The sequence below is a fragment of the Thermobia domestica genome, chromosome 14, assembly GCF_964235325.1.
Source record: "Thermobia domestica chromosome 14, izTheDome1.hap1.1, whole genome shotgun sequence".
Taxonomy (NCBI): Eukaryota; Metazoa; Arthropoda; class Insecta; order Zygentoma; family Lepismatidae; genus Thermobia; species Thermobia domestica.
This window is the reverse complement of record NC_137467.1, coordinates 42,637,558-42,662,684: the sequence shown is the minus strand read 5'-3', so window position 1 is coordinate 42,662,684 and position 25,127 is coordinate 42,637,558. Positions and strand designations below refer to the sequence as shown.

General features: G+C 36.5%; 1 protein-coding gene across 1 annotated transcript in view; it reads right to left on the bottom strand.

Annotated features, from left to right (window-relative positions):
- Positions 1 to 24,670, bottom strand: part of LOC145669652 (putative cytochrome P450 49a1) — a 60,688-nt gene extending 36,018 nt beyond the window's left edge. Inside the window, exons 1-5 of the mRNA XM_081737902.1 lie at positions 24,539 to 24,670; positions 18,206 to 18,440; positions 9,826 to 10,072; positions 4,282 to 4,398; positions 1,750 to 1,826 (exon numbers count right to left, since the gene is read on the bottom strand). Coding sequence (XP_081594028.1) covers positions 1,750 to 1,826; positions 4,282 to 4,398; positions 9,826 to 10,072; positions 18,206 to 18,440; positions 24,539 to 24,541 — 679 coding nt within the window. The 5' untranslated portion in view covers positions 24,542 to 24,670. The remainder of the gene's footprint in view (positions 1 to 1,749; positions 1,827 to 4,281; positions 4,399 to 9,825; positions 10,073 to 18,205; positions 18,441 to 24,538) is intronic.
- Positions 24,671 to 25,127: the final 457 nt, after the last annotated feature.

Sequence of the window (25,127 nt, the reverse complement as noted above, 5' to 3'; positions counted from 1 at the left end):
AGTTACACAAATAGCACTGCTACGATCTGTTTTCTTTATCTGTTATTCTTGTCTCTTAGCACGTATGAACAGAAGATGGCAGGGCTGTTGCCTATGCCACTGTTGTCGAAAGATCCAAAGGTTTACAACATTATTATTGTGACAGATTACAGAAAACATAGATCATTATTCGTTCCTTGACAAAAGTGCCAAATATATTTCGCAAAGCTTTGCTCGTATTAAACGATAAATACCAATGCAAATTCTCTCAGGTACTAACGATTTATTTCTGATATGCTCGGAAGCCGATGGGCTTGGTGATGAATCAACACCCAAGTAACACGCTAAAGTGGTAGTCATTTTGTGTTTCAACACATTTTTTACAGTGTAAAGTTCTGTTTGTGCAGTACAACATATGTAGAGCAAATTACAGTCCAGAATCGTTTTCCCATTACCTGTTTTTAGGATTTAGGATTTAGATTTCTGAACTTTCGGCATCGATGGCCATGGTAGCCCATCACGTTTGAGGGATGAGGTCTCTCGGCGAGCACACTATCTGGGGAAAGGTAATGAAGGAAGGGTTAAGGAAGCAAGGAAGCAACCTGACACTTATATGTGAGGTGCCACCCCGCCATTTGCCTGGTGTGAATGACGAAAACTTCATTCAGAAGGGTGGCATTAAAAAGCTATTTACACTTTTTCGACCGAGTGGCCCCCACCGGGACTACCGGTTTTTTATTACAAAATCTACTATAAACAGTATATTGCAAAATGTTTCTAATAATACTAATCCTTTAATACTGGTTGAAGAGAGGTGACCCAAGACCCGAGCAGAATAGGGCAGGATCTTCACAGAGCTCGGAAGCAAGCTCTGGATTTTAGGATCGCCAATGCTCGGTGCAAGGAGTTTATAGGGTTAAGAATCACAGAACTCCGAGCAAGCTAGTTGACTGATTTTAGGATGACTTAACAGAGCTCCGAGCAAGCTAAGAGGGCAGATGGGAAGCGTAGAGTTCCGAAGGAAACTAGAGACTTTGGATTAGGTATCTCCTAGAGCTTCAGAACAAGCTAAAGGAGGGATGAGTGATCTCTTTCCTTGGAATCATTTCGGTAATATAGGTGCTCCAAGTGAGGTGGTGTCTCCGCTGTTCACTCGTTCTCACGTGACCAGTGGTATCACTGTTGTCTCTGTAGTCTGGAGTCATAGTAGACCATAGTAAGAATCACATGGTTGGTGTATGTAACTACAAGCACATGTAGGGAGTTTGTAAACACAACTTTGCAGGATATTATGATATAATGTGGTTCCAAAAAAGAGAGATATAAAATGGGCATACGGCCCCAAGTTTCAATAATAGTTGAAACTTGAAATTTGGTAGAATTGTGAGTTTAAGAGGTGGGAGGCCGTAGGCTGAGTAAATGCGGGGTTCAGGGAGCGAAGTCCCCAGTTCGGCCAAATTCAGGAAATGTAATTAAAGAGCAAATGCACGAAATTCACTCTTGATGCAAAGGCTGATACATAAGAGATGCGAGGCCGTATGCCGAGCAAACTTGGGGATCTGGGGGCTCCGCCCCCATCTAGCCGAATATATACATATATATAACCGGTTTTCAAAAATTATAATAACACCACTACGGACAACTTTTGTAGGAAGTGGAACTACTACAGTCTTCTTAAACTATATCGAAGAAAGTTTCCTTACTGAACACTTAAGTGTCCATGCATTTAATTGTACTGCACTAAACTTTAAAACCTCTTTATCTACTTACATTCTAAAGCCCATCTGTATAACTCGTTTTCGAAGTTACTTGGCATTTCCATGTTGGAGTCTCGTAATGTGTACACCCTGTAAATAATAATAACAATCTTTATTTATAGCCCTAGGGACAATTACCAACTACATCAAGCTGTTAGTTGAAATCTATACGTTGCTAATTCTAGTAAAAACCTCATTCGTAATTTTTGAGAAAATGTAGAAGAAAACTTAAACTAATTCTAAAAACTTAAACATTGATGCCATACCAGAACTGAAGAAAAAATCAATACTGAAATACACCTTCATTAATCTCTTTATTATGCCACTATAGCAAGACGACAGACAGGACATAGTGTAATGTTAATGAGATATATTCTATAATTATCTTTAATCCATTGACTTTTCATTTACGTTTAACTAAGATAATGTCTAAATATAATATAATACATATATCAGTTCACTTATAAGATCGAGCTGAACATAATAACATATTTGAGGATAAATTCTCATGCATAGCTTCCGAGAAAATTCGAGAAAAAAAATTTTTATGGCTCTAAAGAGTATGTCGTTCGTAGCCAATAATTCGTAGCTTTATCTCTGTTGGAACAACATTTTTAATTATTTAATTACGTACATGTAAAAATATAGTGTTAAGGTGGATTACTACTCGGAAGTCAGTACATGTTTTAGATTGCTACCTTAACTACTGCGCAATGAAACTTTACATATTATAAACATTGTACTATAAGATAGAGTAATGTTTCAGCTACAGCACAAGACACTGATTCATTTGGTTCTGTTTCCTGTTATCGAAAAATGAAACAAATAAAAGAAAATATTTGATTCGTTTTACAATGAGCACACAAGATGGCACTTGCTGCTAAATCTTACTAGAAGTGCTTAATTTTATGAAATGGTTATTTGTATGTGTAAAGTATTTTAAAGTAACGATCTTATTACAAAATAGATATATTGTTTGAACGTTTCTCGTGTTATGTTTCACATTTTATTTAAATATTAATTTATATTTAAGGAAATAGATTTTGAAACGAAACTTGCGCAGAACGCCATAATGCGTTGTTGCCAAATTTGTACGTTTACTGTAGTAGTCACAATAAGAAAATTCCTGGATTCTAGCGTTGCAGTTCGAGAAGCGAGATTGCGGTAAGGGTCGAAAACTAATTTCTCCAGTAAGTATCCAAGCAGAATTCCATGATTACTCCCTTCATTATCTGGCATCAGTAAATACTCGAAACTATCTGGCAACGCCGCAATATTCAAGCAGCATTTAGTATAGCACCGAGAATACCTAGTGATCTACCTTAAGTAGCAGATGATATCTCTTGTAAATTTAAGTGGGGTACAGAGACTTGTTGTTAGAGTGCTTACATCTGCTGGGTGGGGTCTCTGGTTCCATATCCGGATAAGTACATTTGTCGTGGATAATATCATGTCTATTGGTTTCTTCTCGGAGTATTTCAATTTTCTTCCCACATTCTCATTCCACCACTTGTTCCATCATCCTTCGCTTATCTTAATTATATAGTCTTCCTTAGCCTAAAGGACTTAATCATTGAAAGTTAAACTTAAATACTTTGGGCATTATGCAGAATCGTTTCTTAGCGTTGTATTAAGAGATTAATGCTAACTTCTGTATTTAGTAGCACATCAGTGAATTTAACAAGGATTTAAATTGAAGAAGGTCAGCCTCGACCTCTGTGCAGGGTTGTCCAAATACAATGGGAGAAGAGCTCGTTCGTGGCTAAGCGGTTAGCGTACGCGCCTTCGACGTGGGAGACCCGGGTTCGATTCCCGGCGGGAGCTCATGTGGTTCGGATTCCACGTTAATCAGTAGGTCCACGTCTCATATAGCCTCGCTGCTGAACGGGACGTTAAACTCAAAATCACCTCAACTCAACAATGGGAGAAATCAATATTAGAGAGGGAATAGGACTCACTTAACTTGATTTCTCTTAAAGTGTTTGTACAACACTGTGAAAAATTTAAGGGTGGCATTTTTCGATATAAATCACTGTTAAATTCACTTTCGTGTTAGTAAATACAGAAGTTAGCATCACGCGTTAACAGTGGCGGCTTTAGCAGATAGGCCTAGTAGGCACCGGCCTACCCAAAATTTTGTTAAATACTTACACGATAAAAGATACAATAAAGAGTAAATATATTTTCCACTATTTATATTAATGACAGATAATTATTTAACAAATAGCATCAACCACTACTGTAAAAGTAATTTCCTAGGGTCATTAATCAATCAAATGTGTACATATATCCATAAGCGATGGAGCAGGCCTACCCAAAATTAAAATCCTAAAGCCGCCTCCGCGCGTTAGCCAAGATCTCTGCGAGGAACTTCGTTTCTTGTAAATTTAAAGAAAGATTTCCTTAACTTTTGGAATGAAAAGTACAAAGCAGAGGAAAACCTATATGTTTTTCTTCCTTTTCTTAAAAACAAATTAATTTTTTCTTTATTTTTTTATTACAATACCTCCTATATAAAATATTCTACGAAGTAGTTACATTTTACCTGTTAATAAAGTCATCCGCAACGTCATTAATAGGTTTAACATACAATTTCGCTGTTTTTGGTTGCATCATTGGCTGGTTTACTATGCTTCTAAAAGTGTGCCAAGGCTTACCATGGCTGAAACAGTAAAATTGAACAGTAATCAGTAGATAAGTTAAGAAAACTGGAAATATTTTATTAGGAGAATGGATTGGAATAATTGTGGTCTGACTAGGAAGGAAGCAATTATTTTATGTTTTTATACATTAAGGGGCCTCATCACTGCGAAATTAAAATACCGCTAATTTTACAGTAATTATGTGATATCTTCAAATAGATAAAAGATAATCGAAAAGTGGAACAAGACCTCCCTAGGCAATATTATTTTGCGTGAGATACCGTAATCAAAACTCATTTATCTGCTTTCAATTTCCAGCCATTTAGAAAATCGGCATTTATTTTCGCGTTTCCAAATAACTGCATACGGAAAGCTACTAGGTGACTCATGATAATGGTAACTCATACAAAATAACATCGTCTAGGGAGGTCTTGATCCACTTTTCGATTATCTTTTATATATTTGAAGATATCACATAATTATTGTAAAATTAGCGGTATTTTAATTTCGCAGTGATAGGGACTCTTAACTGCATTGCTATATCCGTTGGTAGTCACTGTGTAAAATTTCATTTCTTTATTGCTCCAGGTGAAAGCTAAGGCGTTAAGTCAGCGGGAAGCGAGGAAATTTGTGACATAGAGAAACCATCAGAACAATACACGCGTTCACATGTTCCTTGCATCCATGGCCGAAATTCGTTCCTGTAGGTTCGCACCTGTCCTATTTGCCTGATCTGGACCCATCGGACTTTCACTTGTTTAGAATCCTGAAAATGTTTTGGGAAAGTCAGCGATTTTCTTCACACGTAGTGGTGAAAAATGGTGTACTGGGATATTTTGCAAGGTTCAAAGAATCATTTTTTAAAACTGGTAAAGAAGCGTTACCGGAAGGGTGGCGTAAATGTATCTCGGTCGAAGGGGGATTATAAGGGAAAATAAAACATAACTTGTTAAAGTATTTTCTGATTTTGTAGGCCAGGCCACGAATTTTCAAATCCATCCTTGTAGAACCAAGCAAGTAGAACTAATAATGTTAATACGTAATGTTATTTCGTAATATCGTAATGTTCGTACGTGCGTCATCCACTCAAAAAAATAATCCTTGAACGGAAACGAATTGTTATTTTTTTCTGCTGCAATAAACAGCTCGACCGACTTCGTTAACGGAGTCAATATGTTAACGTTTTAACGGATAACGACGACTTGCATCCGTTAGTTAATCTACACGATAACTCTTGAACGGAAGCGAATTTCCGAATTATTTCTTTCCGCAGTAGATAGCTACAACAATTAGTTATTAATGGAGTCTATTCGTTAGAACCTTAAGGGGTAACGACAACTTACATCCGCCCGTTAGTCTACACGATAACTCTTGAACGGAAGCGAATTTTCGAATTATATCTTTCCGCAATATAACAATTATCTCTGTCAAGTTCGTTAATAAAGTCGATCCGTTATCATGTTAACCAGTAACGATGACTTACGTCTGTTCGTTAAATCTTAACGAGTAACTGTGACTTACATCCATCCGTTAGTTTACACGATAACTCTCGAACGACAGTGAATTTTTAGTAGGTTTTTTTCTTTTTGGCAATAGATAGCTAGAGTAATTATCTAGGCTGAGTTTGTTAATGAACTCAGTCCGTTAACATCTTCATTAGTAACGCAGACTAATCCGTTAACATCTTCATCAGTAACGCAGACTTTAAAGGTACTTATCCATATTCCATTTTGTACTATTGAAGCAAAGTGGTAGTAGTTACTCATCTTCCCGTTAGATGGAAGCGAGCATCCTTCAGGGGTTGACATCTACCAGACAAAACTGAAACTTCTTGTGTGCGTTCCGTTTTCCTCTCTACCAGAGTTTATCATCACAATAAAACGGGTGTTTAAATAGTACAAAGCTAATCTCATCATTTAAAATATTATACGAGGAGTGTTCCCCAAGGAGATGTTCCAAAAGTGCCCAATTTTTTCGTTTGCGTTGCCCGTATACAATTTGGTGTGGGAAGAGGTCGGAGGCCTAGGACCTTCATATATAAATAATGGTTGCCATAGCTCAGCGGGAACATGGTCAAAAATGGGTCAACAATATAACGAAAATGTCCATAAGGCGCGCATGTTTTTGGCATACTTTTTGTATATCGTTCAAAAGAGGGGACGCGTTGAGATTTTATGGAAGTGAGACTGTACATTGAGCTCTACAAGCACTGTGAATTTCATCGCACTCGAGCTTGCGGAACAGCGAAACAAATTGGGTCAAAATCAGGGGACAGACCATCTCTGATGCTCAGACTGGCTTGATATGAGGCAAACAAATTACCTTGTTCCTGCACATATTCATTCATGGCACAGTAATCGGTTAAAGTACTGCACTTTCGTTTTATGCGATCTTGATCGGGAAGAGGACGATTGCATTATAGGATTTTTTTGTCAACATGTAAATGGAGCACGGACAGTTAGATGTTGTGCTTATATCTTGCTGATTAGTTGGTACTTAGGAATGGGCAAAGAAATTGCACCTTTGGCCGATATCGATGAACCATTCCTGTCAGAGGATGAGGAAATCGACAATTGAACCCAATTGCATACTTATGTATAACACATTGCATCCTATATAATAATCACCTCAACTGCCTGAGCGGTACTGGGAGTAAGGGAAACCTTGTAGTTCAGCTCCGATAACACATCAATCATTTTGTACCTTTCAATACCACGTATTACGCTAGTGCAATGGTAATTATTTCTGAGAACATCCCTGTTTTTTTTTATATGGTGCACAATGTGCGAAATCCTAACTACCATTCAATTCCACTTATTTCATCTGTATCAATACCACTCAGCATAAATACGACACATGGTTACGGCATTTTCTTCCGAGAGGTTTGTCTCATATCGACGCAAACGGGAAAATTGGGCACTTTTGGAACAGCTCCTTTCTGTTAATTTAGTGTATTATTATTATTTACTGCTTTTATCTATTTTATATTTTACATTTTCAGTATAAAGTGAATTTAGTTGTACGCGTTTGTCTCGATGCAAAAAAAAGTTAAGAATCTGGAAGGAAAGGTCCGACGTCGACGTAATTTCGTACACCTGTATACTATAGAAAGATATGTAATGATTCAGTTACAATAATGTTGCGGTTACAATGATCAGCATACTGCATAATAGTTGTCACAATGTGATTATGTGATTTTATTTTACGTTATGTGATTATTATGATTATTATTATGTTTCAGATGCATTGTTTTGGTTGGAAAAGGTGCCATGCAGCTGTTTTATCATCTCCCGAGGCAAGTTGGCCCGCAACTGTTAGAACTGGCCCTCAATATCATGGACATTGCACTGGGAAGGAGTACATCTCCGACCTGTTTCTACACATGTTCTATGCGGGACAAATCGCGTGATATGGTTGGAGATGAAAGTACTACTTGGTAGGCAGTTCTTAGAGCCACATGTAGTCTATGGACCAGCATTGTTCTATTGAAAATAGTCTCTGGATATTGTACGACGAGAAGTAAAACATGAGGACAAAATATGTCTGTGACGTGTTGTGCTTCTCGAGCTTTCTGCGGAACATTTTCAGAATTTGTCCTCTCCCGTCGTCGCCACCATACTCGCAGGGGATGGTCATCCAGGGTAGGGCAGAACCGCTATTCATCGTTGAAAATGATGCGGCGCCACTTGTCAGTAGTCTATGCTTCCCGGGAACAGCACCACTCCAAATGCAGCCGTATGTGTAATGATCTTAATGACAGCCTATGTATAAGATTGTGACTGACTAGTTCGCCTGTTGATAATCTCCGACAAATGCTGGAGGACAACACGAGGTGTTCTAGTAAGTAGGGCTGTGGTCGAAGGTACACGACAGTACACGCCGTATACCCTCTGCTTAATCTTGGTCATTAGAGTGTACCTTCTGCTTGAAACACGAAAGTAGCTTCCGAAAGAGACTTTACCAAAGTTAGTTTCACGTCTTATATTTTATCCAAGGTTTCATGGTTACTGTTGTTACTAGCTAGTAGTATATTATTTGTATGTTACTATACAGGAAGGAACTAAAATACAAAATTAGTTTTAGGATCGATGCAGAATGGTACATCTTTTTGTTCTGAGAAGATATCCAAGCGTTTTGAAGGTCGATGGCTGTGATATTGCTTAAATTTGAATTTCTTAAAACCTTATTCTCGGCTGAAGAGAACCAAACTTGTTCGATATTTTTAAACTAACGTATGAATATTTTCAATATCACGCCAATGTTAATACATAGCTCAGAGCAATACAGAACCTATTATTTGAAGAAGAAATCATGTCTTAATGATTTTATAGAGTTAAATTTGAGCACAATGTTCGTACTTCTGTCACATGGAGCGCGGTTTTTTCTGTTCCTTCTACGAGTGAGTTAGGTCTTTCTCCATACCTACACCCATTTATGTTATTAATGGTGTGATTTAAGTAGAGAGTGTCATCAAGAAAATAGTATGAAATACTTCTAGAGTATAAAACAGTAATGTATCCTTTATGTTTTAATTGAATTTTATTAATATATGCGCTTTACATTGTTCATTGAAAATGCCTTCTATGTCTTTTATTACAATAATACATTATCCAAAACAGCGTATACCCTCTGAAAATTTTAGGACTACAGCACTGGTAGTAAGCCTATTAGTTGTGCCCGGATCGCTTGCGCACATTATGGCAATTCTCTCTCAGTGTGGTCAGACTTGGTCGACTGGAACCTTGAAAACGTGTATAATATATCTCACGTTCCCATTCAGTCCAACATTGAGTCACTGTCATATTCGAAAGAACACATGCCTGGATGTTGATGGATTCGACTAGCAGGCCATTATGATGGCCACAATGAAGCCTCATTCAAAAAGTAGCTGAAATGACCATTTTCCGATTTGAACGTTTATCGCTGTAGAACAAATTGGTAAAGAAAGCGACATGTGGTTTTTACAATCAATTCAGTGCCTCTAAAAAAAATACAATCATCATCAGGAACACTAGGGAAACCGGAGGTGGTAGGAATTTACTAGTACCTCCGATTTCATATTGATTTCAATAGCAAAATAAAGTTGAGAGATGTCGAGAAATGGTCTTTTGCAATTAATTCAGCATCCGAAGAACAGAATAACTTCCCCATTACCCCGTTCTTCAAACCGAAAGTGTTGAAAATCAAACAATTCTGGTTTTCGCGGAACGAAAACTATAATAGGTAACAACAATTGGTTTATAACAATCGATTCAACGTCTTAAGGAAACATACCTCACCCACACAAAACACTACTAAAGCAAAAAATATTAAAATTTATCACTATTTAAGGTTTAAATTTAAATTTCCAAAGACGAAAAACGATTACCATAGTTATTACAGTGACTTACAGTGAAGCAATACAATTTCTAATTCTAATAACGATAAAAATGTATGACAAATCTTACTCAGACAGGAGTCCTCCTTGCTCTCCGAAGATGCCTTTGCGTAGAACTTTTCGGTAATATTCAAAACTATTAAGTCCTTTTCTTTCTGGCCACACACCTTCATTCCTAAAAACTTTCTCAATATAATCTGGATCAAAAACATACACAGCATTTAAATTCCCAGGTAGTCCACTGATTCTGCAGAGTTTTCCATACTTTTTGTATAAAGAAGCCGCTATCTCATACATGTTCCCACTGGAATGTTCACCTGCAAAAATGAAAATATGAAGGTCCGTGCTACAGTCTTGATTTTAAAATCGCTCGTCTCTCTTTCTTTTTTCTTAAAAAAAAAGAAAAGAAAAGAAAAAAAGAACACGTTTCCGCAATCTTTAGTACGAAATTTTCCTTGAAATCAAGCTCTCAGCTTCTTAAGAGGTCTACCCACTGCGAAATTAAAATACCGCTAATTTTACAGTAATTCTGTGATATCTTCAAATAGATAAAAGATAATCGAAATGTGGAACAATATGCGCTAGACAACATTGAAAGAGGAAAGTGCCTGACACAAACCGAAGACGGAGTGGTCGCGAATTTAAAACTGAAAGAATACTCAACCATCGGGTTTGTTAATTTAATAAACGAAATAAATTAATTGGTATAATATTTGTATTTCCTTAATGGTTATTCAATATCGGACTTACGAAGACGAAAACGAACTAAATTTATTGACCTCGCATATGGCGACAACTTCCAATCACGACTTTCCTTCAGTTTTAATTAAAATAGAAGAGACTGAAAGAAAGATATAGGGAAGTCAAGAGGAAGGTAAAGGAAGCAGAGGAAGAAGAAGAATAGAAGGAAGAAAGAGAGTAAGGAAGTTCTTCAGATAGGAAGATATTATTTCGGAGATAGAAGAAGACAAGATGAAAATGTTACAGGAGAGGTGTATTGAATGGTCTATTATAAACACAGAAGATAAAAGAGTGAGAAAAAGAAGAAGTAGAGACGAAAAATACTGAATAATCATCGAAATATAGTAAAGTTACTTAAATAGGTACTAGAAGTACTTTATATTTCAGTCCTATTACTCGAGAATCCAGTTTGAACTGATTAATTGCAAGACACATGTTTATGTACACAACTCTGATCCGAATCCAGGTAAAGGCACCAGTAGAAGTCACCTAGGCCCAGCCCAGGTGATCAGAAATGTCAAGTTAGTCTAATTGTTTTATTCGCTGTTTTCGGTTATGAATAATCTTTACTCGCTTATTGAATCTGGACAATGAACAAAAGTCGTATTTGAGTTAGTCAGGAAAAACTCCAGGTGATAAGGTTTATTATTCATGAATTGGAGTTCCTCAAGTTTTGGGACAAAACAGTTATTATCCCTAGTTCCATTCCATTGCTTCGGCCTGCCTTATAGAGCCGTTTCCAATTATTCAGGTATTAGTAATCTTCATAACTTAGCTCATGAATTATATGTAAACATATTTTCCAATTAAAATATACACATAACAAAGATTATTAGTTTACACTAAACTTTAGAATTCTTTACTTAAAACTAGAGCTACGATTCATTCGATCACACATTCACACCATAATTGACAATGTATTAATATAGGTAAACAGGTAAAGTATTGGTTTAGAAAGGAAACTATTACCTAACTATATTTTTATAACATTTATTACATCTACTGATGATAAGAACACAAGAAAAGATATTAGTTACATATATATACATAAAACTGTATACTAATACAATAACTGTATATTCGTCGTAGTTTTATGAAAAAATATAAAATTTCACTCAATAAGTCTATTTTCTCGTCGCTTTAAAGAATATCACTTATTTAGAGTGTCCATATTTCACTTGTCAAGTGTCCACGCATGCGGTATCTTTCTTCAACACATACATATGCTATGATAATTATTTATTTCGAACTGATGTATATTACTTATGTACAGTTATTAGACTATTTTATATTAGTCTTCAGCACTGCTTGAATTTCCACTATCCAGTTCTGAACAGACTAAGTCTTTATTCTCACCACTTAGTTGGGTGTAGATTTCAAAAGATCAGAGTTACGTTAATATAATTTAGAGCACGACGAGTTAGTAAGATTATTCACTATGAAATATGCCATAAGTGGACTTGTCATTAAAAAAAAAAAAAACTAAACTGTATTGTGAATATTGTTTATCACTATTACAAAGCAATCATAGTAATTTCACGTAGACGGATGACACTATCTGATTTTGGAGATTCATAAGTCTCGGAAAGGGAATAGAAATGTAATTGTATCAAAGAATTTTGGTTTCTCAATGTTTATGGATACATCCAACGTTAACCATGAGTCACGATAACCTGCCTCTTTGCTATATCCAACATGCAATTAGTAAGGTAACACATAAATGTGTTAGACACATATAAGATCAGATTACATCACAAGGACAAGAATAACATTTAAGTACAAAGCAGTATACTTTACAAATTTAAATTTTATGTTTGTCAAAATTACAAAACTATAGCAACAAAACGTATCTATTATATCGCAACCGATCGGGGAAAGCAACAAACCCTTAGTTTACATTCGTACAACGTATCTGGACATTATACTATACTCTTCGTAATAAATGGACATCTATCGCATATTTATATTTCGATACACATATATTTAATCATCTTATACAATGAACAGTTAATTACCACGTTCATTATAATTTCAAGGTTGCGTAGACATATCACATGCAAAAGGAAAAAAGCTCGATAAATCAGAAGGGTAGCCGCACAACAAAAGAAAACATGTTCAAATCTTAATCAATACTTCCTGATTTGAAATTTGTAGTTATTCAAAATGGCAAGCATGCATGACCGCGTAATATTATACACTGTGCAATATAATAACTAATAGATATTACAAATCGATTTATAGTATTGAAAATTTTGCAGTTTACAATACATAATGACAATGATTTAAAAGAATTTAGCAATAAACTCATGGGCCCACTGGACATTATCAAGAAAGATTCATCTCTAGTGCAGTATTGAACCAAACTGAATGCAATGATCACGATGGCTTGTGGGACCCGAAATATTTTGTATTGATATGACAAATACAAAATAATTTAAAAAATTGTAAAATATTTCAAAATTATTTCACTGTAGAGAAAGTAAGAACTTGAATAAATCATCCACCGGACAATCGTTCACGACCACGGTAGGTCAAAGCTAGCGATGGTAAAGTATCCCTCGGCATACGGTGAAGGTATATAACCTTACAAATTATAACTCACAACATCTCATGCAAATCAAAGCGAATATCTAGATAATATCTCTCGGTTTGAATCATTTATACTAAGTGGTTATGTTAACTGTCAAGTTAAATGGGGGGTAGGTTACAAAGAAAAGAATCTTATAGAATGAATAGGACAGCTAGAAGAAGAGAAGTGTACTGAAAAAGGTAAGATAGAATACTAGATACTACAAGAACGGCAGTCGAATCTTAAAAAAATGCGACAAATCGTCGACTTCAAAGCAAACATGTATCTTAATATGCCGAAACAGATGGCCTAATATATTATTTCACATTTCTTTGTTACAAGTTTAACCGAACTTATCTAATATAAAACGAAGTTACCATGACGATAGACCTTTTCCTGCAATTATAGTTTTATCACTTTTTTAAAAAATATATGGGTGGAAATATTTTAGAATTACTTATTGTTCTTCTCGGGTGCAGAATAATATCCGTTCAGTGCCACATAGACGTAGTGCCTTGTAATATCGTAGTGTTCCCCTCAAGAAAAAATTCTGAGTGCATGCCTGACACCTGGCAGATACCAGTATACGATATGGTTAATGAAATATAGCCCAAAATTATTATTACTATTAATTCTTAAAATTTAATTACTGTTAAGCTATAAAATATTGTCTAAAGATAGCACACATATCAATCGATAGATTGATCATATTGCACGCATATCTCGTACATGGTTCTATTTACAAACATCAATCAACATGTGAATTATTTGTAATCAATGTCATATGCGTTTTTCTACAAGTTACTATAAGTAGTAGACGACAGGGATCATCGTCCTCTGTGGATCAAGTGTTGACCAGCGCCATCGCTATCCAGGAGGATGCATGAAATTTGATGCACCGCTGCACCTGATCGGCTGGTCACTCCTCCTCCCTTAGCTTGCAGTGGAGTTCTGTGAGAACCCTACCTAACTCAACCCTCTTAGGTTGCAGTGGAGTTCTGAGAGAACCCTACCTAACTCAACCCTCTTAGGTTGCAGTGGAGTTCTGAGAGAACCCTACCTAACTCAACCCTCTTAGGTTGCAATGAAGGTCTGTGGGAAACTTTAGCGTCTCTCTTACCTTGCAGTGGAGCTCTGAGAAATTCCTAACCACAACAACCCAGCTAGCAGTGGAGCTTAGAGGAAATTGTATTTTTTTTTGTGCTATACTGTTTTTATAACAAAATTGGTTGTTCCAAAAACCGATTCCCGCGTGCAATTTCTCTGCCTTCTATCTAATAAGGTAATTTTACAATGTTAACTTAAACAAGGTAGATAGTAGAAGCTGAATTTTCAGGTGTGGTTTTTGAGATCATTGAGGAAAAACAAATTTTTTATGGCATTGGTAAAAATTACGTTCGTTTCCAATAACTTATAGTTTTTATTTAGCTGGAGCCCGATGTTCATTTATATACATATACTAGCTGAACCTGCGCTCTTTACACATTCATATGTGAGCATGAATCTCCTTGTTATTCCTCACATCTGTACATGTCTTTTTGCAGATACAAGTGAAAGAAGTCGTGGTAAAAATCGGCAAGAGATACCGTAAAGGGGAGTTTTTTTTCGATTACTTTTTCAATATCTAGTACCGTTTGCAAGATTTGAGCCTACTTCTGGTTGGAGTTTCTAATTCATGTATGATCTGTGTTTTCTTTCTTCTTGCATGTAGTATGTAATAAGCAAATACATAAACTAAGTAACTCTATGGCCATGGAACCCGGGGGTTCAATGCCGCGTTCACAAAAGCTCTATACCGACTTCTCTCCTTAACCAATTGGATCCAGTTTCTATTTTGTATTCCAATTTTTGCGAAATCCATCTTAATATTGTCCTCCCTCCCATCTGCGCCTACGTCTGCCTAATGGTCGTTTTCCGATTGGTCTTCCAGTTTAGATTTTGAAAGCGTTCGTTCTTTCTTCCATCTGGCTACATGACCTGCCCATCTGAGCCTCCTAGATTTGATGACCCTAACAATGTTGGATAAACCGTATAAATTATGTAGTTTCTCATTATGAAGATTCCGCCATTTCCTGTTCCCGTTTCTCTTGGGTCCGAATATTCGTCTCAGGATCTTGTTCTAAAATATTTTCAATCTATGTTCTTCGTTCCGAGTAAGAGACCATATCTCGCAAGCATACAGAACAACAGGCATGATTATCGTTTTATACATTTTAAAATAAGCTAATACATTACATTACATATAAAATCAATTATAGTGTCATTGATTTATGGTGTTCATTGGGCAAAACACTCCAAACAATAAAGATTCAACTTAGACTGAAGAAATGGTTATCCTTCGTTTATCATTATAATTTGGCCATGAAACAAACCCCTGAGAGATATGCAGCTCCTATATACAATTATATTGTGTTGGAATATATAATAGGTAGGATATGATGCTTTTTTTATTTCAACACTTCCAGTGTACCCGTAAAAATGTAATAAATAAATAATGGCCATGTTTTTTTTTTTTTTTTTTTTTTTTATATTGAGTTAGAACTGGACAATCTACGCAAAATTTGCAATAGATCAGTGAAAATGTCATCTTTCTAGAGCCTGTAGTTTCCGAGATCTCACTGTCGAAAAGATTTGCCACAAAGATATAAACGTTTACAAACGTATAGTTTTAAAACCTCCAGAGATGGCAGAACAATTTATTTGCATTTATTTCGGAGAAGACTTATTAAAATGCAAAGGCTTTGAACAATAATTTAAAAGGATAAACTTTGTAAAAAAGATCTCTTTAAGTAATTCGTTTAAAGTACAACTTTTTAAAAATATTTGTTTTTGTTATAAACGTGAAATCACAAATAACCGTAAATCAAAGGTTTGAAACCTAAAGTTATAGGTTTTAGCTCAATCGCTTTTAATAACACTGCATCACTCGCAAATGAATCCTGCCAATCGAGACCCAGAAGTATTTGCTATATATCATCCACGCCATCTGTCATCTTCCGTCTATCCATCATATGCACAGTAATAACCAACTAACATGGGCCTCCCCTGTCTACATCAGTTCCTGAATAGCCCCAAGAACAGAAGATAACAGCATCCGTTCACTGACAGAACCTAGTGTTGTGGCGTCCAGTACAATTCATCCTCATTTTCATCATCATTTCTAAATATTATTTCTTTGAATCGTAATTCCTGTTACTGTTTTTCTTATTTGTTATTATATTCACGCACTTAGCCTTCATGCACTGACAGTTTGTTATTTTCTTGTTTCATATTTCTAATAGCCTCCATGCACATATTACCTTTGTTATTATTATTAGGTTTTTGTGTCACCTGTTTCAACTTATCTCTATTGTATATATGTTAATTACTTAAAATAATGAATGAATAAAGGAAAACCCCTTAGACCAACCACAATTTTTGCAGCCTCTACATTCCTAATACAACACTTCCCCGAAGATAGGGCGCAACCCTTTAACCGGGTAGACGACAAAAAAATCGCTTTTAATGTACGCCGACGATACGGCATTCCTCACTCTTGCTACAGGCTACAACCATTCAACAGATCAACCTTCTCCTCCAAACCGCAATAGAGAGCTTTACATCCTGGTGTACTAGGTGGAGACTTACAATTAATGCGGCCAAAACCCAAGCCATAGTGTTTTTACCACGTGGACGCTACTCTAGAGTTCATCGAAATCAACGACTGCTCACTTTACACGTTGATCACGTTCCTATCCAACCACGTTACACAGTTACCTATCTTGGTATAACATACGACAGATACCTAACTTGGACTAAACACCTGGAACATGTCACCCTTAAAGCATACAATAGGGTCCTACCTGGGGCCTTCGACCGCACACCATTCTAAATACTTATAAACTGTTCCTACGTCCAATATTAACATATAGCTTTACCGCCTGGGTAGCCGCTCCACATAATTCTATAATAAGCTGCTAATCCTTGAACGCCACGCTTTTCGCATCGCCTTCCGCATCCGATTACCTAGCCCAACTCAGGATTTATACCGCCTTATTTCATTCCCAACTTTACAATATCACATCGAGAAACTTCGCCTTACCTATATCAGTAATCGCCTACACACTCAGCATCTCTTACTTCAAGACGCAATGCATCATCTCACACTCCACCCTACACACACCGATATCTTCATCCTCCATTATCTTTACTGTTCACCGTATACCATTATACTTTACCCTCCGGAGATTCCTTATTATTAGTCATTGGAGATTACATTCTTCATGAACATCTTCCTTTCATTCATCCATCTTTTTCTACACAGTAATTCCCTTTGTGTCTAACTTGGACTCCCTTCGTCTCTCATTATCGCCTACAGCTGCCCTTAGGCAGAAGATGACTTCATTTGTCTCACTAACAGAACCTATGTGTTATCCTGTGTAATGCACGTCGCTTCATACCTCATCTCCATTTTACATGTTACAGTTTAACAATTACCATGCCTTAACTCTCTCATCATAGTGGCTGCCGTTTTCTCCATGTTCCAACATCATTTGTTATTTCGTTTGTTTTTCTTCGCGATTATTAAGTTATATTTGTATGTTTTATGTAATGTGTTCCCTATGTATAAATATATATATGTTTCTTCTCCTTTCCTTCCACACCTCATGTTAAGGAACGAAGTTCCTTATGTCCGACCTATTACAAGATTATGGAATCGATATGATAATGCAATAAAATAAAAATCTCTTCGCTCACCAATCTCTTTCCCATATCTCTCCTTTCTTCCTTCCCACCACGCACCTCAAAGAGGGCGTAACCCTCTTACAGGTAGCTAGTCACTACAACTAGCACTAAAAAATCGCTCTTAATTGCTAAAAGCGATATATTTTAATAGATAGATGATATACTATATGATATATGTAAAAAGACACAATGTTAATTGTTAGATGCATGGTATTTTACCTTATAATGGTGACACATATGATCTTATCAGTGACAGACACATACGCCCAAACAATGATGCTTATACTACTTATAAACGTAGACAAAGAAACGGCCCTATCTTGATGTTTCATAACGCAAATGAACTCTACGTTCCAAGATTCATAAAATCAAGTATATTCTAATTTGTACTACTCTGCTTTGTAAAAAAACTTACCTATGATGGGCAAGAATTGATGAATTGAACCTATGAAAGGTAGTGGCTTGGGTCCAGGTATCTCTTCAAATGGCCTGGCATTTTTCCATTCTTGGTCAGCGTCCACACTGGCATTATATTGAGTTTCTGCTGTTGCAGTGACAGTTGATTGTTGACGAATGAGCTGTTGAAGGCTTACGACAAGTCGGTTCCTCAATTGGAATTGAAGTACGTTTGCTGCCTTACTGAAAACGACCTTCAACAATAAATAAAAAAGATATGATTAGTAGGAAATTAAAATCATATAAATAATGAACACGTTATTGCTTATTACGAGATATTGCTGGTCAGTGAAAATTTAGTTGACAACATGTGGTCAAAGCTTCATTGGTCATTATCATCAGTTTTTGCGAATTTCTCGACCAAAGTTTGGTAACACTTAATTGAAGTGGATATCCATTCTTTATCTCAATTTCAGGATATTGGTTTCACACAGGGGGTAAAAGTGAGAGGGAACGCGGGGGCACGCCGTCTCCTACCTCACGAAATTATCTGTGGCGTCTCCCCACTTTATATATATACTAGCAGCGTTCACCCCGCTTCGCTGCGGTCACCCCGGAACGCAATAAACTTTGTTACTTAGATAATTTTTACTTTTTCGCTTTCAAGTGATATGATAAAAACCATAGAAGATTGCAGTAAATCTTAACATTATATCGCCTGTCATTTATGTTAACCCGCCCCGCTTCGCTGCTGTCACCCCGGAACGCAATAAACTTTGTTACTTAGATAATTTTTACTTTTTCGCTTTCAAGTGATATGATAAAAACCATAGAAGATTGCAGTAAATCTTAACATTATATCGCCTGTCATTTATGTTAACCCGCCCCGCTTCGCTGCGGTCATCCCGGTGCTGGCATATTGTAAAAGTGTCTGTAAAAATAAGCAAATCAAATAAAAAATTTTAAACAGAAGATTCAAGCTATTTTCCGCTGTATATCGCCTGTCATTTATGTTAACCCGCCCCGCTTCGCTGCGGTCATCCCGGTGCTGGCATATTGTAAAAGTGTCTGTAAAAATAAGCAAATCAATTAAAAAATTTTAAACAGAAGATTCAAGCTATTTTCCGCTGTATATCGCCTGTCATTTATGTTAACCCGCCGAGTGACACGGTCATGCGGGTTGCATATAAATACGTTTATTTTTACCTATGATGAACTAATAACAAAGGATTTGTACGTTATGGACACTTGAATGGTCAATTATCTCAAGACACTGGTAATTAAAAATTAAAGTGATATGATAAAAACCATCTAGGGTCCAAATCCTAATAACCCCCCAAAAATGAAAGAAATTGGTTCAGCCGTATTAGCGTGATGAGCGGACAAAGAATTGTACGTTCTCTTTTATATATATAGATAAAAAAAATACAATAGGCAAAGATAGGCACGGGGGACTCCGTGACGTCAAGCGTCTCCCCTACCTTTTCAGATCCACTTTTACCCCTGGTTTCACATCGAAAAATACTTGCACAAAGTAAATTTAGAGAGCATAAAAAAGTCACGATTATGGCCCAGATTTGTATACACTAAACAGCCAAATATATGCAATTATACATGTAAAGATGCACCAAAAAGTTGAGGAAACATGCACTATGAATACACGCACTATATGAAATGCATGTTTGGGTTGTGACCTGCAAATAATTTTTATATATAAAATTATTGAATGGCTTTAATATTTATTTAGTTTTTTTTTTTTAGAAGTAATTTAAATTAATGTACGTTTTGGGGGCGTAGATAGTGTAGTTTAGAATTGATTAGAAACATGGGTATAAAAATTTAAAGATAAAATTTGATAATACAAAAATAAATTTAAAAATAAGAATTTAAATAATTAAATAATTAGAGAATAATTAAATAATTACAGAGTATGGTATGGACTGGTATGACTTAAAGATTAGATAAGACAATGCATAATTATTCATTTTTAGTAATAATGATGAGCAGATCTTTTGATGCACAAAATGATGGAGTAATAAAATTAATAATGAATAATTTGATTTGCAGAGTTTTGATGTTAAAATAGAACTTTTTATACCCGGAAGAAAATTTGGTAGTATTTATATGATTTTTTGGTTATGTTAACATTTTTGTACATTTTTTCTGCGTCTTCCTAGTTCTAGAAGTTATAACCGGTTATTTACACTGTAGAAGTTAAGGCACTTTAATTTTTTTTTTTATTGGATTATGAATCCTAAAAGAATGTTTAAACTGCCTCCACTTTATACATTACCTATTTTGTGCACATTTTAAAATTTAATTAAATATTTTGTTTGATTATACGTTATGGTACACAATAATAATAATTAATATTCACCCATGCAACATCGTACTCATTTTAAAGTTACTTTTTTTTCGCAATGTTTACTGACGGGTGAATGCAGAATCAATTTTCACGAAACGCTACTGGAAGTGTCATTTTCAAGAACTTAAAAAGTTCGTTTCTGAATTCCTTATGACTGTCTCTCTCTCTCTCCCTCTCTCTCTCTCTCTCTCTTGTGTGTGTGTGTGTGTTTTATCTGCATTTTTTTTTCCAGTTTCGAGCCTTCCATTGGGAATAATGCATAACTTCTCCGTTTTATTGATACCACCCATTGGTCAGTTCTAACCATTCCCTAAAATTTTCTCTGCAATGTCCCGTTTCTACAAATTTTACAACAACGTTTAATGCCTCACTTTCCTCATCAGAAATAATGTTGGTTATAACTGCTTTATAAAAATCCTAAAACCTAGGTATTGCTATTTATTTGGGACAACCAGGTGTAAAAACGTTTTAATAGAGAAACATCCGGCACACGTAGAAGTGATCCACCACACTTATCAAGTACGGATTTTAAACCGTTGATGTGACCCAAATTTCAGAAAATAGAGTCGCAACAAACTCTCTGCACCACTTTCCATTCTGTAAGCAAATGAACTATGAATGAAATGAAATGAAATCTTTCAGTTTAGCGTCCCTCGGTTCAGGCACGTAGGCAGGATTTCGTAATAGGGGGGTCCGTAACATGAAATACGGTGGTTATCATACCAGGGGCTCGACCATTCAAAACTATTTTACTGGGAACATATATTGGTTCGTTTAGTCAGGATTTCGTAATGGGGGAGAAGGGCGTGACGTGAAATACTGTCAGGGGGTCGCCCAATCTAAGCTATTTTACTCCAGTAAAAGAACATAAAAAGCATTGAAAAAGATTTTACAATATTTACGTTCCTTCCTCTGTTCATTTAAATATAACAATTTTCCTTTCATTATGACCTCAACTATTATAAAAAGTACATATATACTATTATGAAAAGTACATATACAATAATGTCTTGTAAAATATTCTACAACATCTGCGTTCCTTTCTCTGTCGAATCAAGTGTTAACAGAACTTTCTTTCCACATAACTTTTTTTGTTTTTGCGCTGTAGCTGTTTATTTTTGATGTTGATTCTTGTTTTTCTTGTTTCTTTTTGTTTCATCCTTCCTTAATTTTTTAAATTTCTGGTTTCGAAGAGGGGTCCGGACCCCCCGGACCCACCCCTTCGCTACGTGCCTGCTCGGTTATACCTGTTAGGCTAAGGGAAACGAGTGATTAAGACAAGTAAATAATGATCGAAGAATTGGTGGAATGAGAATGGGGGAAGAAAAGGAAGTACTCCGAGAAAATTCACGGACACAATGTTGTCCACCACAAATTTACTTGACTAGGATTCGAACCAGGAATTCCACACACCAGAAGTAAGCATTCTACCACTGAACCACTGTGTCCTCCAAAATGAACTATAGTAGAGCCAATCTGTTTTTCTCGCGGTGATGACAAAATGGGAACACGAATGTGCCTCTCATGACCATCTCTCGTAAGAGTAATTGGTAATCGGTCAACAGTGTCTTTACCAGTGTTATTTGGCAGTAGTTTCCCGTCCCAATATACAATTAAAGCACTTGATGCCCTCTGGAAGTGTTCTTTGAGTTCTTGTGCAACTTTAGTACGGAATTTGTCTCGACATTCTGGCTTAAAGCTTCTGCTGCTCTATCAAGAGAAGCGACCAGTCTCGGAGGTTTTTTTTTTTTTTTTTTTTTTTTTTTTTTTTTTTTTTTTTTTAACGTACGGCGAGTTTAAATACACCCGTGCACTTTAACATTTTCGATAATATTCTCAATTGGCGTTCTCTCTGCATTATACTTGAACTGCTTATCTCTATGTCGTTTCGGGGGCCGCAGTAGCTCAGTGGTAGAGCGTTCACTTCTGATGTTTGGGGTTCCTGATTCGATGTAATTTTATATCGCTCGATCCTCTATATGGCGTAAGCCTGAAAATTCTATAATAGATATTGATAAATGACTGTTCAACAAATATGGATTCCCATCTGAAATTCAACCTGAGGTCATATGAACTATAGCTTCTTCTTTTTTCTTCACTCTATGAAAGAGTAATTTCGAAGTTAATTCCAACGCGAAAGTTTAATGGGTGCTCAGCACTCATTAAAAAAATCCAATGGGTGTTTGAGCGCTGGAGCACCCATTAACCCCTTTAGGATCCCATGGTACAATTTGTACCATACCGGTGTTTCATGGTACATTGCGTTATTTCTCTTCTATTTGAGCTTTTTCGTCCGGTTTTTTTCCCAAGTCCAGAGGCCTTGTAAAAGACATTACGTATGGTTTCAGACCGTCCTGCGTCCAGACATAGGAGGTGATGACGTCATAAGTCAAAAATTTATTTTCTCATTTTCTAAGCCTATGTTCAATAATTTTGGCGGGCTTATTTTTCTAAGTAAAAGATTGAAATTTTGCACAAACATTCAGTCCACCGAGTAGTATTTACCAGATTTTTTGTTCCGATGTCAGTGTTAAAACAGGGGGGAACCAGAGGGGCAAAGGGTTAATAAAGGGATTTTTTACCCCAAAAATCCCGTATTTCGTCATTTTCTCGCCTCACATACATGATAGGACCACGTGAGTCATACCGTCTGAAAGGCAGTTCCATTCTGAAGAGAACGACGGTCGAATTACTATTCTAGAGAAATTAGGGCCGTCTCAGTGATTTTTATCCAAATATACTTCTGTATACGGTAAAAGTGGGGCATGGTAGGGAAATTTTTTCTGGCGGGCCTATTTTTTCACGTAGAAGATTGAAATTTTGCACAAACATTCAGTCCACCGAGTAGTATTTACCAGAAGTATTTTTCCGATTTCTGCGTAAAAACAGGGGGGTCCAGAGGGGCAAAAGCTGAAAAAAGGGAAATTTTGCCCCAAAAATCCCTTTTTTCAGGACTTTCCCGCCTTAGATACATGATGGAGACATGTGAATGGTACCGCCTGAAAGACAGTTCTATTCTGAAGAGAATGATTGGCAGATTATAGTCCTAGGGTAATTAGGGATGTCTCAGGATTTTTTTTCCCTGAGATCATAGTGTTTTATGGTACTTTGGGGGATTGTGGGAATTTTTGGTACAAATTCTCTCGCCCTTACTATTCAAGATAGAAACTTGAAATTTGGCACACACATTCAGTATACCAAGTACTATTTATCAGATTTTTTAGATGGCTACGATCACATAGGGAGGGTCCAGGGGGGCCAAAGTTCGAGAAAAAATTTTTCCCTCCGAAATGTTCACTTTGACATTTTTCCCGCTTCTGGTATATGGTATGGGCATGCAAGTGATACCATTTGAAAGCCAGCTCTATTCTGAAGAGAACGAGATATGGACCATGATCCTAGGATAAATAGTGACGATGCAGTAGCTGCTTGACTGAAAGTCTAAAAAATAGCCCAAAATGCCAGGATCCTAAAAGGGTTAAAAACCTCCAATGGGTGCTTGAGCCCTGGAGCACCCATTAAAAACCTCCAATGGGTGCTTGAGCCCTGGAGCACCCATTAAAAACTTCCAATGGGTGTTTGGGCCCTGGAGCACCCATTAAAATCTTCCAATGGCTGCTTGAGCCCTAGAGCACCCATTAAAAATCTCCAATGGGTGCTTGAGCCCTGGAGCACCCATGTATTCGAAGTGTATGCCGACAATAGCTAAAAAAAAAAAAAAAAAAAAAAAAAGTTTTGTCTACAAAAATAGGCTATATCTGAAATCTTCAGTATAATAATATAAATAACATAATATAAATATGTTATGTATAGCATATAAGGGCAAATTAGTATGTATTGACATGCATTCCCAAGAACTTTACATTGTTCAAAAATTCAGAAGAGGCAACTGTCTCTTGTTCCCCGCTACGGGTGACCATGGCTTTAACAACTATTTTTACACGTTTGTCGTTCATCATACAATAAATAATAAATAAATATACATACCATAATGGAATATTACAACACTATTTCTTGCACTTCATTCAGAAACAAACTTAAACATGTTCTCCTGGTGACACACTGATAAACTTACTCTTTTCTTTACCACTCAAACAAGAGATAAAAATTGGCAAAGTTTCAAAAGATGTATTGTGTGTTTACGAGTATCATCTGTACAATGACTTGCGTGATTGTCCTTATATTTATATAACGCATTGTAATGATCCGCATGGAGTGTTTGACGTAACCGCTTCCAGTGTTCGTGAGTGACGGTCACATGTAATTTTATCAAGGAATAGAATGCTTCTGAGTGATATGTCTGATGTTAAGATAAGATTAACGTGTACTAGTGAGTACGGGCACAGTAGAAGCGAGCGACTTATTGTAATTATTCTTATTATTGGAGAAATTCATTATTGTACTCTTCTTGAACGGCTTCAACACAACCAATAATAAAGGGTCGCGGTGGCTCAGTGTTAGAGTATTCACCTCTGGTGCGTGGGGTTCCGGGTTCGATTCCAGTCCCCGCCAAGTGAACCTTGTGGTGGACAAACACCGTGTACGTGAGTTTCCTCTGAGTTTTCCCGTTTCCTCC